Source organism: Tyto alba, unplaced genomic scaffold (genome assembly GCF_018691265.1).
Source record: "Tyto alba isolate M040663 unplaced genomic scaffold, T.alba_DEE_v4.0 Super-Scaffold_22, whole genome shotgun sequence".
Classification (NCBI taxonomy): domain Eukaryota; kingdom Metazoa; phylum Chordata; class Aves; order Strigiformes; family Tytonidae; genus Tyto; species Tyto alba.
Window position 1 is genome coordinate 10424334 of NW_024881296.1, and position 13737 is coordinate 10438070.

Below are 13737 nucleotides of genomic sequence, written 5' to 3' on the forward strand. Positions count from 1 at the left end.
GCATATTAGAATGATTACACTTCATGAATGGAAAAAAAAAAAAATTCCTTCCATGCACTTGAAATGGTCTAAATGACAAACAGTTATATGTGGAACAAGCTCTTTGGAGCTCTTAGCCTGGAAAACACCTTTTGAGTTATAGAGTCTGGCCCCTGCTTATCCCCAAGTACCATAAAATGTAATTCCTCTATGAGTTTATCTGGTTCCATCTTAAATACCATTACACTTTTTCCTCTCCCCGCTCCTCCAACTCTTCCCATTGGAAAGTTGTCCACATCCAAACCGATCTGATGAGTAGAAATCTTCTTAGAACTACCACTCTGTGTTTAATCCTGGCCCATTTATACCTGTCTGTGGAGATGCAATCCTTCTATACTCCCTTCTTCAGGATAACTTTGAATGTTTGGAGTTCTAATGAGAAATAGTTCAAGTTTACTATTTGAAAATAAATGCCCTGCAAGATAGGGCCTGAATCCATCATGACTTAACAGAGGAGCCATCAGGGTAATTAGTATCAATTTTTTTTTTTCCTGGACAATTTTCAAATTACTTCTGGTCAGATTTTTTTCCCCTTGATTCTCATATTGCTAATTCATACTTTTGCAACCAGTTTGGACATATGTGTATGTATTGCCGTTTCAGCTCCACATCTTCTGCCTCTTCTAAGCATTTTTCACAATGGCTTTGTCCTTTGAACTGGAAGCAGATAAACAGTTGATTAAAAACTGAAGTGGTGTTTAGCAGAAGGTCATATTACCTGCGTATCTCCAGAAGCAATGCAGCTGCCAAAAGCACAGCTTCAAGGTTCCACATTGTATTCCTACAGTGGGGGAATATGCTAAACTCGAATTCAGTCTGTGGCCCAGGAAACAAATGTGGTCTCTCTGTGTGAAAAATGTGACCCCTTTTCTGAAAGCTCAAGGTTCATCAGTATGCCTTTCGATGTTTGCTGAAGGTCTAGCTCATGGCTCTAGTTCTGTGTCTACCAGCCTCTTTCTATGTGTCATTTGCTAGAGGCCCTTACTTTGAGTAGCTTACATCATTGGCTTCCATATTTAACGATTAGCAGAAAAGTGCACCTTTAGCTGAAGCAGTGAAGGAACGTAATTAATATTTAATATATTATGGACCTGGAATGTAACACTGTGGTACTCAAGAATGAAAATTTGTTACAAAAAGCCATTCTTGTTGCCTACTGAGAACTGGTTGGGAAAAGAGTGAGTTAAACTACAGACCTGACTATGACTCTGTTCTAAACACTAGCGTCTGTAAGTGGTAAAATGTCTATTGATTAGGTACCATCAGATCCTGCAGAGAGTTTGCCTCGCCCATGTGCAAATGCTCTGCAGTTTTAAGAAACAGTGGAAAGTGCTGTGTAAGGATGTGTGGAAATGGGAACTCTTCTTGACATCCTGTTTAGTGCACTGGATCAGACAGCTCTAAGCTTTCAATGTCCGCCCAGAAATGAGTCCGAATAAATGCTACTGGGATCATTCATTACAAGGATATATATATATGTATATTTTTTTTCCCCTAAAAAAGAAGTACTATAAACACTAAATAGTGGAATCTGAGCAAGATGAAGTGGAAATTCCAGATGCATTCAAAGCCTGATCACGGTAAGTGTATTCACTGGCTGTACTTACAATGATACCTAGTAAAAATTGCCTCTAAAATGGAAAGATTAAAGGGGAAAAGTTGGATGTGGAAATCCAGGTTCACAGATGCTTGTATTACAATTATTAATGATAAAAGCAAATCTGGATTTTTTTAAAATTTGGATTATTTTGCTTCTTTTGCTTGAATAGTACTTCAGCATCATAGAACTGGGTGCATATATCTTTCTTCAAAATGTTCTAATAATCATGCGCATTTATGGCATTATTAGATTTGGAAGAGGAGAAATGAGATCAGTTAGTGTATTAACTGACAAGGAGGTAAAGACAAAAGGTAAAGAGGATTAGATTTTGGACAGTATACTGAATAAATAGGAATTAGGACATTCAAATTATTCATCTCTTGAAGGGCACAGAAAAGGAGAAAGGGTTACTCTTTTCCCTTTTTAAGTGTAGTTTATGGACTATCAACCTAAAATCCAGACATTCAGACTACCTTTCTGTCATGACCGTTCTTCATATTTTAAATTATAAGTTTGCAAGTAATATGAATGTAGCTGTTTTTAAATACCCTCTTTCTATATTGAACATGGATACATTTTGGTTGTAGTGCAAGTCCCTTCAAGGCATTTTTATAAGTTTACATGTACCTCTGTAAATTTCTATTATATAATGAGTCTATTCCATCATCCTGCATTATGTTGAATAATGAGTGAAAAGAATCCCAAAACAAAGAAGAACACAAACCAAAATATGCTGTCTTTTATACTCACAAACAAAGCTCCCATGTTGGGTTAGGAGTTGATTATGGAGTTGTGTGTTGTCTTAATTTATAACTGTCCATAGTTTATATGCTGTAAATTCTATCAGCAAGATCATAGGTACTTCATATTTTATTACCCTCATAATCTATCCCATCTGTACAATAATTCTGAGACATACCATAATTTTTTTAATACATCTTAACTCATGTAGACTAATCACACTCCAAAAATTTGTTGTTAAATGATTGTAGTATATCTTTCAAGAACTGGCATGGTGAAATATTGTATGCAGGAACAGTTTAACTGTTTGTCTTCCTCATTCATACTATGTCAATATTACCTACAGTCTTGTCTTCTGTTTTATTCCCCTATAACCGTACATGTAATCCTGTTGAAAGTCAACCAGCTAACTCTCTGTAGAGCTTGTTTTTCCCTGTGATCCCTGGACTATGGTAAAAAAAAAAATTATTCTGATTTGCCTTGATGACTTTATTGAATCTTATTTTCCTCTATGTTTTTGAGATTTGGATAGTGCAGAAACAAGACAGATAGCAAAATCCAGCACCTCTTCTTTTTCTTTACGCAGTATGTCCCTCTCCTTTTTAGTCCTACAGTACTGGAAATTAGGCAAAAACCCCAAAATACATATCTTCTAAAAAGCTGGAAATAGACAAAGGGAAAGTACTAAGTTACTGAAAGAACTGCATTAATCAAGCTTGTTTGGATCTTCAAATGTAGTAGCATAGTAATGGGAAAAGGATAGGCTTTTCAAGGAACATAAAGCTCAGGGCTATGTAAAGAACATGATGTGATTTTGTATTAAGCTTTTTATCCATTTATTTTTACCTTTATCTAAGGTCTGCATATGTGGCTTGATTTTTTGCCATGTTTTTCATGCGGGGAAGGTCTAATGATCTGCCTCTGACTGACTGTTTGAGGCACCCTGTGTAAATCAAAACTTTTTACTGTATAACCAGAATTTGTCTGTTCTCAGTAAATTGCTCTCAATAGCATATTTTCACTCTTATCACAACTTATTTTTAGACAGTGAGAAGCTTAGTCATGTGGAATAGCAATTATCCCCCCAAAAAGTGTTACTTTGTTCTTCCCCTTGCATGTCTCTTCAATGCTTAGTATCTATGTAAAATTAAAAAAAAATAATAATTTAGAAGTGAAATATGCAGCAGGACAAATATATACTACCAGGTTTTTACTCAGGCAATAATGTGAATGAAATATAATGAACATGATCTTTGTAAGAAGATATTACTATGTTATATGACTGTATTTTCTTGATTTTTCTCAAATACTTTTTTTCCAGTTCTATACTACAATATTTGCGTATTTCCAGATCACTTACTAGGATACTCATGCAGTTTCTGTGATTGACCTCTCTAGAGTTTACAGTAGTATAAATATTTAATCACAAGGTGTGCATGTTGATGCATATTGGGAGTCACAGGAATAACTACTTGAATTGTGGTCCTCTAAAACCTTTCTGTTGCCCTAATATGTTTTCCCTAGTTTTCATCAGACAGTCTGGATGTTTCCTACTTTTAGTAAGTGAATCAAACTCAAAGCTATTGAATAATAAGGATATAATCTGATTTGAGCCCAGAAGACTGAGAATACTTCTAGCTGTTGGTTGGAATTTTACAAAACTTTATTCCAAAAGCAAACCCACCTTTTTAGCTGCCTTTCTATGAATATGGAGATGTAAATGACAAATTGACAGGGTTGCAAAAAATAAATATCTCTGTTTAATTTATGCTGAAATAATCCTGCTTCTTTTTCCTGCTTGTGTATTTGGTGTGAAAAGATTACATGGTGTGGACAGAAATACTTTTCTCTAACCTGCAAACTAGCCATATGTAAAGAAGTAGTCATGGTGGACAGAACCTGTTATCTCTCTAAGGAATGAACTGACAAAGAGTTCCTCATGCTCAAAAAGAGTGCTGAACTGTATTCTAGCTTCTCATTGTGCTGTAGATTACTAAAATATTAGAATTTCTGTTGTTAACAGAGGTAATTCCAAACCTGAAACATTGAATTCTTTTAATATAGATTTATGCTGTCTTTGTAAGGAGATGAAGAGCACAAAACCAAGTCTGCCTTGGTGTACAGGTGGATATTGAGCTATTTGTGTTAGAAACAAAAGCTTTGATGTTTTGAACTGGTCTTTCTATAGGAACTTCTCAACTTTTTTTTTTTTTTTTTTTTTTTTTTTTTAATAACCACAGCAAGACCAGCTTTATACTTGGGCTGCAGTTAGCCAACCCACACATTCATCAGATTACATTGAAGGAAGCTTTCCAAGGAGAATTCCATCTGTGTGGCCCCCACCCAAACCTCCAGATGAAGAACAAAGACTCAAAATTACAGAAGAAGGTATAGTTCTTGGACACAGACAAGATATATGTATGTCATGGAGGGGAGTTGCTGTCTTTTAGAATCCAAGATATAAAGTTAATGTCTTAACTTCTAACAGATACCTGATTTTGAAAATTTTGGATTAGCATCAGAAATAATGTTAGCTAGTATGAATCTAACAAAAAATATTCAGTAAAAATGCATGCTTTTTGTTAACAACTAAGATGTGCGCCTGGCATCAGTTGACTAATGGATTTTACCAGGTGTTGTGACTTCTGTGCTTTTCCAGTTTACATACCTTCAGAGCCATGAAATATGGGTATTTTTCTCTTAAAAACATGGAAAACTTCAGAAGCCCACTGGTGTTATACTGAAAGTTGTTAGAGTGGTGTAAGGTACTCCTTTGTGGGTTCAGCAGTCCCCTGCTGACAGAGGGGTAAGAAAAGTGGATCAGAAAAATAAATCGAGGTCTTGTTTACTAAGTCAGTTTATCTTAAAACTTGTGAAGTTACTCTACCAGCCAAATTTCTGAAATCTTCTGCATACTCATTAAAAGCTTTGTTTAAACTGAGAATTAAAATAAAACAAAACAAACCTTCTTGTAGCTGACAAAGAAATTTAGATGAGAATTTCAAACCTGTTTTCTGTTAGTAGTGTTGATGGGCAAATACCACAGGTTCTTGGAGGCTTAGCTTTGCATTAGTTAGTATTCATTGGCTCTCAACACTTTTAGGCTGCATTCATCCACATGACCTCCATGGAGAGCCACTGGGTATTCTCAAATTTTCCATTTCCTACCACTCCTTTTTTTCATAGCTCAGATTTGAAGAATTAAGTCGTTATTTCAACAGATCTCTTTGTATTGCTTGTAGGCTTTGGGTGGAGTTAATTTCAGATTTGCTTCTCTTTGGGACTACTCTACCACTTCCTCTGGAACATGAGCAAAGTATTTCTTGCATGGACACCATTTATCATGGCAACACTTCACTTTTACTGGTATCACTTATTCCAGTGTTCACAAGCAAAATAAGTGATGCCAACAAAAAATGCAATACTGTTATATTATGCTGTTTATTCTGTGGCTTTTAACAAAGAGAGGTCAAGGAAACATTTCTGCATCCATCTCACTGATGCAATTCAGAGTGTGGAACACTGCAGTGCTGGACTATTGGGCTAAATCCAACTTTTTTACTAATGATCTACTATTTTATGCTGTATCCAATGAAAGGGCAGTCATATGTGGTAGTAGAAGTCATTGCTGTGTACTCTGAGAGGACAGACTATGTTTCTCAGCTTGGACACTTGGCTAATGAATGTGTGATCAGAGTATTTATGAACATCCTCTGCACTGGAAAAACAAAAGGGTGAATATTTCATTATTTTATGTTGAGGTTTTAGCCTGGCAGAGGCTGATATAAGTTAACAACAGTTTTGTTGCTCTAAAATCTAGAAAAACATTGATTACATAAAATATTTTGAAAAGTAAATATTTTTACCATTTTTACCAATTTGGAAAAATATTTCTACAAGAAGATAATAATAATAATTTTAAAATGCATTCCTTTTAGACATGGTTTGTTTGCATCCCATGTTTTTCTATTTAATATTATACCTCCTACATGGATGTAAAGTGTACAGTACTTGTCAGTTCCTTATTTCACTCACTGCCCTCTCAAAACTGCAAAAATAATAAGAAAATAGAATGAGAAGTAAAATGTAACAGTGCATTGTGACTATTTCTGAATGGAAAATCACTAGTTCTCAAAATTTACTTGAGGTGCTGACACTGAAAAATATTGAAATTTCGGGTTTTTTTGGTGTGAATTTGTAGTATAGGGCATGGAGGAAGAAGGAATAATTATAATTATTCTCATTACAATTCAGGTAGATAAATAATTTAACTTTTCATTTGATTGCTCACGTTTGCCATGTGGAAGAACCTGGAGGTGAGTGATGTTTCATGTGAAGCCTGAAGGATAAACACCTTCCCCCAAGATTTGTAACTAAATTATTTTATGTATATGCACCTTTGAAAGGTAGTTAATCATCTATTTAGTATAGTATATATTAAATAGTTTTGCTGTGTGCTCTGTGTCATGTGGAGCATTGTTTGGTGTGAGGAAAGGGCTATTAGAGTGGTCAGGGGCTTCTTCTGTTTTTTGTTTTTGTTTTGTTTTGGTTTTTTTTTTTTGTTTTTGTTTTTTTTTTTAATCGGGTTAGGGGGAGGGGTTATCTTTAGGTTTGCGGGGGGTTTAAGTCAGCATGTACTTATGCCAAAAATATTTTTCAGTTCTGGATTCAGAAAAATTTTGGGGCAAAATGAGTCAATATCACCAATAAGAACAATGTGTAATGCTACTAATTTTCTATCTGAATACCCAAAATCTGTTTCTGTTGCTTCTTATGGTATTTGATTCTACCATTCTAACAGCCCAGCACATTGCCTGAATCTAAACACAACAGGGTATTTGAAATTCAATTATCTGAATGCTTTGCTGATGACACTATTCCACTTAACATACAAGAAAAGGAAAGTATGCAGGCACTAGAGCCCATTCATCCTGTCTCCTAAGTGACTGTCCTAACCACCTGGGCAGAGACTCAAAGATTATACAACTTCTGCAAAATGAAAGTGTCCCCACACACTAAATCTTTGTGTGGGTTTACACCCTGAAATAGAAGTTAGTCTCTTTAACAGAACTAGGCTTGTCCGGACATTCATTTCCTTTGTTTTATGAAAAATGAGGAAAAAAAACATTATATTTGGTTTGGGTTAAAGAGAAGGTTTCACTTGCCATATAGCACTTTTTTCCTTAACTCTCTTTTTCTGTTGCGGTGATGGGGTTTGGTTGTGTTTTAGTTTTGCTTAAGAATGACAAAACCCTGTTAGTCTGCTGCAAGTAGATTGTATTTAGTGAATTTTGGCAGACTAACCTTAAAATTAGCTGCTCATATCACCCTCAACTCATCTTGTATTTAGAACCCCTTTTAGAACAAAACTTGTCTGAGGTAAAAATAAGCTAGACAACTCTGTCAAATTGTTAAATATTGACAAATATATAGGAGTAGCCTGTTCCTATTTTCTTTAAGAGCTTTTGAGCAAGGAATGTAGGTTGTGCCAATATACATAACAGGAAGGATTACTAAACTGTGTGTGTACATGTCTTATCCAGTACTAGAACATTAGCAAAGAATAAAACCTGGTGTGAGCAAAGATCAAATTCACCTTAAAGTTTCAGTTAACCATGCAGAAATCTAAAATCATGTCCACAGGCCCTGGGAGATCACCAGTGCCCAAATACTAGTGAAGTTTTCCTGGTTTTGCAAATCAATTGTGGAAGGGTAAGCCAAAAATGTTCTCTACCAGATAATTTGTAAAACAAGTATCTCACAATTGCTTAGTTTAAGAATGTTAATATTCTTCCCTTCATTTGGAAGAGGCATTAATAGTTTTTACCAGGAAATAATCATTCAGTGGTTTTGGTGGGATTCTTTTGGTTGCAATGAGGAGTGAGTGTCCAATTTATCAGTAGCATCCTGAATTTTCTTCAGTAAATGGACTTACCTAAAAGTCAGCAGCCACACATGATTTATCCATACTAAAAACTTGTCAAAGTGAGAGATGATGAGTTATTTCCTGTTAATAACAGCTTATCCTCATCTAGCTTTTTATGACTGGGAGGAGTTCTGTCAGCTGATACTTGAATTATTGTTTTAGTAAATAATTAAAAATGTAAAAAAGATGGAGGACTGTTAATTTTCAAGGGGTAGCCTTGCAGCATAACTGCCGCTGGCAATTAAACTTCCCCCTTGTATGTCTCGCCTCCCAATAGCTGGGATTGTCAGCAAGCAGTGAGGAGGCCAAGTGTCTAGGAAATATGAATCCAAAAGTTCTGGACCTCAACTGCTTTACTCTTCCTGCAAATGGTCAACAGATTTGCCTGTTGTATAGTGGTGCCTTTAAAGGATAAAGAAAGATGTGACATGTATGTGTTCTCTGGGCAGGTATAATAAAAACATTTCTATTTTTGTCCTGTGTATAAAATTAGGCGATGACCAGTTAGAGACATCATTAGCAGTAGCTACTAAGCTGGTTAGAGATCTTTGCACTGTTAAGGTGCTGGATGGTGTTTTGTTTATTTTTCCCTCTCATTTCTCTAGTTACCTTCTATCAGGCGAGTAAACAGAGGCACAGAGGGGTTCTTTAAGGTCAGAGGAGTCATCTGTAGAAAGGTCAGAATGGAAACCAGAGCTTTTAATTCAAGCCCTGTGCTTTAACTACAAGACTCTCTCTCTTTCATAAATAAATTAAAATTAAGTCTTTGTTATTGTCTGCAGTGGCTTACCGAAAGACTTGAGGGTCCTGAACATACATTGGGTTTTTACATGCTTGTGTCATTTCCAGAACAAAATTTGTTATTTCTTTTATCCAGAAGCCAGTCAAAATACAGCACTGTAGAAACAATGCAGGAATGTACAGTATGCGTGTCTTGCAGAAATAAATATTAGCACAATCAAGTTTTCAATGTAATTTCTCCTGTGCTTTTTGAAATTGAAATTCAATTGAAAAATTGAAATGTATTTATGAAAACAGAAATCTCAGACTAGTATTTGTAGAAAGAATAATTGTTATCCAGGTTTTTAAATAAGAAATGAAATGTAGTTGGGGGTGGGGTCTTGTGTTTTGATGCCCTTTTTCCAGGTAAAATGTGCAGATAAGTGTTCTTAGTCCCACTGATATTTTATTTTTCATTGTCACAGTGATAGTTGGAGATATGTAGTTCCATTTAAAACCATCGCCATTAACCAAAGGAATGCTTAGATATTTGTTAGGATTCTCATTAGGTATTCCAAAGTAGAAAATCATTGAAGAAGATACAACTAGAATGAAGTACTGCTGTTTCATTTTTCAATGTAAATGAGTAACATGATCAAAATTCCAAAAGGAAAATTAGTGCTGGTTCTTTGCCCAAAAGAGAGGGTGTAGAATTCAGTACAAATGTGAAAAATTAGTTTTGTATCCTCAGTTTGAATGTCCCCAGTTCTGGGAAGGTCTGACTGTACACTTACACATAAACTGTACTGTCCCAAACCACCCCTTGCAAGGCTGAGATGGTGTAGACAGTGAACAATAAACTTAGGATGAAATTGAGATTTTTTTCAAAATGTATTTGCAATAGTAAGGCCAGTTGCATTCAAACATGCCTTTAAAATGTGAGTTTAGATCTGTATTGCTACCTCATCCTGGAGATTTCCAATTTTGATGGTAGGGCAGAGGGAGGCCGGTGATGGATATGAAGGAGACAACATAGCTGTCAACAGTCATCATTCTTCTCATGGATTCTTTTGGTCTTTTATGAACAGACACAATCTGCAGATCTTAAGGAGAGACATACTGCTTAGTGAGATTGGATGGGAAGAACAAGCATAAGAACCTTCCCTTGACTTTCTGTGGAATGCATGTAATAGAGCCGTAAATAACTGGTTTCCTTTGAATCAGAAATTTTTACACTCAAAATGGACTTCTGTCAAGTTTAAGATGATTTAATATTGAGTCATAATGCATACATTGCCAACTGAGATCAGGTTGACTTTATGCATATAACCTGTTCAGTTACTTTTAGATGGATAGTTTGGAAAGTGGGACAGTTAACATTGTTTTCTTTTTACCTCTACCCTCTTTTAATTAAATTCTTAATGTGTATTTTAAAAGATCAATGATTTCTTTTTTTAATATAGTACTTTTAAAATTGTATCTTCTTTTCAAATTCAGAGTTGAAATCTACTGTCCTAGAAGCGGAGAAACAATGCATAGAAGGTGTTCGGCGGGTACAGGTAAGATTCTAACAGAAGTTTTATGTATAATTCTGTAAAAAGACTGGAAAAGCAGTACCTCAGACATTTTTGCAATAGTTTTCTGTACGGAATATTCTGAATGCAAACATTTGGGACTGTGGTTTTGATTCTAAATTTTTATTTCAAAATACTTACATGCTCCATAGTGTATCTAGGTACAGAGTTTGAAGGTTCCTGCCTGCCTAATGTGATTCTTATAAAATGTTATTGTTCACTCAGAAGTAAGTTAACACTTGGTTCTGGAGATCTGATGGCATTACTAAGGAATAGTAATAGAAGATCTGGTTATATTGTCTAATCTACAAAAGTTCATGTGAATAATAGTAGCAGAGATGTTTTCTGTTTCTCCAGTGAATATTCTAGCAGTGGTGGTAGGTGAACAGATTTAGGATGCCATGCTGGACTTCCAAAGGAGATAAAATAATACTGGGTTAGTTGAGACTTAGTGTGTGTTGGACTTGTTCAACATAAACACAGTCTAATTTTTTTTTTTTAACGTGTCACCTTTCATGTTATATTCTTCATTATATGTGGTGGTTTGATGGAGCTGAGGAACTTCAAATTTTTTTTCCTCAAAAGACTAGTTTATTTTCTGTGAAAGCTCTCTGATCACAGGTACCAGATTTATTCTACCAGAGAATAAGACTGCAATTTTTCTGGGAGTCAGGAAGAAGGCAAAGTTCTGGTTTCCTTAAATCTTGATTTTGAACAACGAGTGGTCAAAAGCATTTGCTATCTTTTTCTTTTCTTTTACTTTTTTTTTTTTTTTTTTTTCCTTATGGGATCTGGGATTTATGGCTATTTTGGGTCTCTCTTGTTTTGTTTTGGTATTTTTTGTTAATGACTGGATGGTTCAAGCATCACTGGATTGAGCAGCATTTGTGAAATTGATCAGTGATTTGCTTTTGAGGGAGAAGTTAAGGAATGCCCAGTGAAATTTATGCTACTGATTGTTAGATTTGCAAATTTAATCCGGGTTCAATCAAGTATTTTATGAGCATGGGTGGGGAGAGTAGGTATGTTACATTTATGGCTTTTGTCTTGTCAAACATTAAAGGAGTTTTTCTAGTCAGGTACCGAAATTCTTTTACCTCCATAATTAAGAACATTTAAAAACTAGAGCCCATTAATTAAAATAATATCACAAAATTATTCTACATTGAAATATTTTAAGTTTAAACTAAAATAAATTTGTCCCATGCTATTTTTATATTTCAGTCACCCAGGTTTCAGTAGCAATGCTTTCTAGTATTTCTTGGGAAAAATAACTTTTTCCTATACTTCCAGTGCTTCCAGAAGGGTGTTGAACGTAAGGAGCATATAGAATCTGTCTCTAGGATTTTAATTAATTACAAGAAACAACCTGTATAAGAGCCTTTTTTTTTTTAATTGGAAATGTAATTAATGGAGATAGGTTCATGAATGCTTAGGTACTTTACCTATTGCTGTGAGATGTAAGTTTAACCAGCAGCACTAGAGCACTGTTTGATTGCTTGAACAAATAACATTTACTTCAGCTTGGGTTTTTTTAATTATTTTTAAAACTAGCCTATTATGTTGTCCAATTACTGAATTGCATTTGCTAGTGATGTTTAGAGATCCTCATTCCTCTTGCTCAGTGTTGATCTGTTATGACAGTAATGTGAAATTCTTCCATTCTGTACTATTATTTATCAATGAAGAGCAGAAATAACTGGTTTGAATGCATGATGACATCACTTGCAGAAAATCATCTCAAGGCTTTGCTATATTATGTCATCATCATTCTGGTTTATTTTGAAAATCAGAGTGGAATTTTTTTGAGGAACTGTATGGGGATAAAATGTTTTCATGTGTTCAAATTACTTCTGCACAGTCTCAAACAGCTGAGTGTATTCTACCTATCAATCTATAGATCTATCTGTATCAATCTATAAAAACATCTAGCAAGTAGAATGGTCACAGTAACTCTTTTCATCATATTTGTAGACAAATCCTTTACTGCAATCAAATAATTCTTGGTGGTGTCTGTACTTCTTTAAAGTGATGAAATACTATGAAATATTTCTATTAGAGATCTAGCCTCTTTCATTCTTTCTTTAGCTTGACAATTGTTTTTCTTTCTGAAGAAAGCAAGCATTGGCCAAGTAGGTGATTTTTCTCTTTTCTTTTGATACATGACAAAGGAACAGATCCCTAATGTAAAATTTGAAACTGATCAACTAAGTCTACTTACAGGCTTCTTCCCTCTCCCTTCCCTGTGAAAAGACATTTTCCACATGCTATTAAAATGATTAGAGATAGTTGATATTGACGTAGAAACAAACGCAAATGTAACATGATGCTGATAATTTATCTCACTTATGATCAATAGTTAACTAAAAGATTCAGAACAATTCTACTACAATTCTACTAAAAGATTCAGAACAATTCTACTGCACACAAAGCCTGGATTCTATGCTTTCTTGCCAATGGAATGGGCTTTTTTATATCCTCTTCATTTCCTTACCTTTACAGCATTAGTCATAACCTTCATATTTTGCAGCATAATTTCATAAAGTATTTAAGACTGCTCTTTTGAGTCCAAAAAAGCTAATTTAAAAAAATTACAATTAAAAAAATTAGGGTCTGGAGGTGTGCTTGCTTTTAGTGCAGGAATTGGTAAGCAGAGGAAAAATAAGAAAAATCAGCAGCCATTTCAACTCCTGTTTTTGAAATGCGAAAGAGGAGCAACAGTGGCTGCTTCATCTTCCACTACGCACAGAGAAAGCTTTGTTAGGCCTAACTCCTTTAGTGAAGGAAGAAGAGAAGAATTCAGTGTCCTGATTCAGAAACTCCAGCTTCAAACCTGATGTTTAGGTTGGACAGCTGTACTTTTGTGCAAGAGCCAATTTCCTTTCTTTTTTGCACCCCTGACCTTTTGTGGTACCCTTGCAATTTTCCCTATATTTGAACTCAGTTTTCAAGTTTGCTTGATTTTGTTTGCATGGTAGATAAAACCAGAGTCTTAGCAGAAAGAAAAAAAAAAAAACCAAAACAACAACAACAACAAAAAAAAAACAAAACAAACAAACAAAAACAAAACAAAACAAAACAAAACAAAACAAAAAAAAAAAAAAAACAAAACAAAACCAAACCCCAAAGTATGTTAT

At 34.9% G+C, this 13737-nt stretch overlaps 1 protein-coding gene across 1 annotated transcript in view; it reads left to right on the forward strand.

The window, feature by feature from the left end:
- Positions 1 to 13737, forward strand: part of FMN2 (formin 2) — a 178105-nt gene that overhangs the window by 44609 nt on the left and 119759 nt on the right. The window contains exons 4-6 of the mRNA XM_033009292.2: positions 4621 to 4768; positions 6688 to 6696; positions 10524 to 10585. Of these exons, the coding sequence (XP_032865183.2) occupies positions 4621 to 4768; positions 6688 to 6696; positions 10524 to 10585 (219 nt within the window). The remainder of the gene's footprint in view (positions 1 to 4620; positions 4769 to 6687; positions 6697 to 10523; positions 10586 to 13737) is intronic.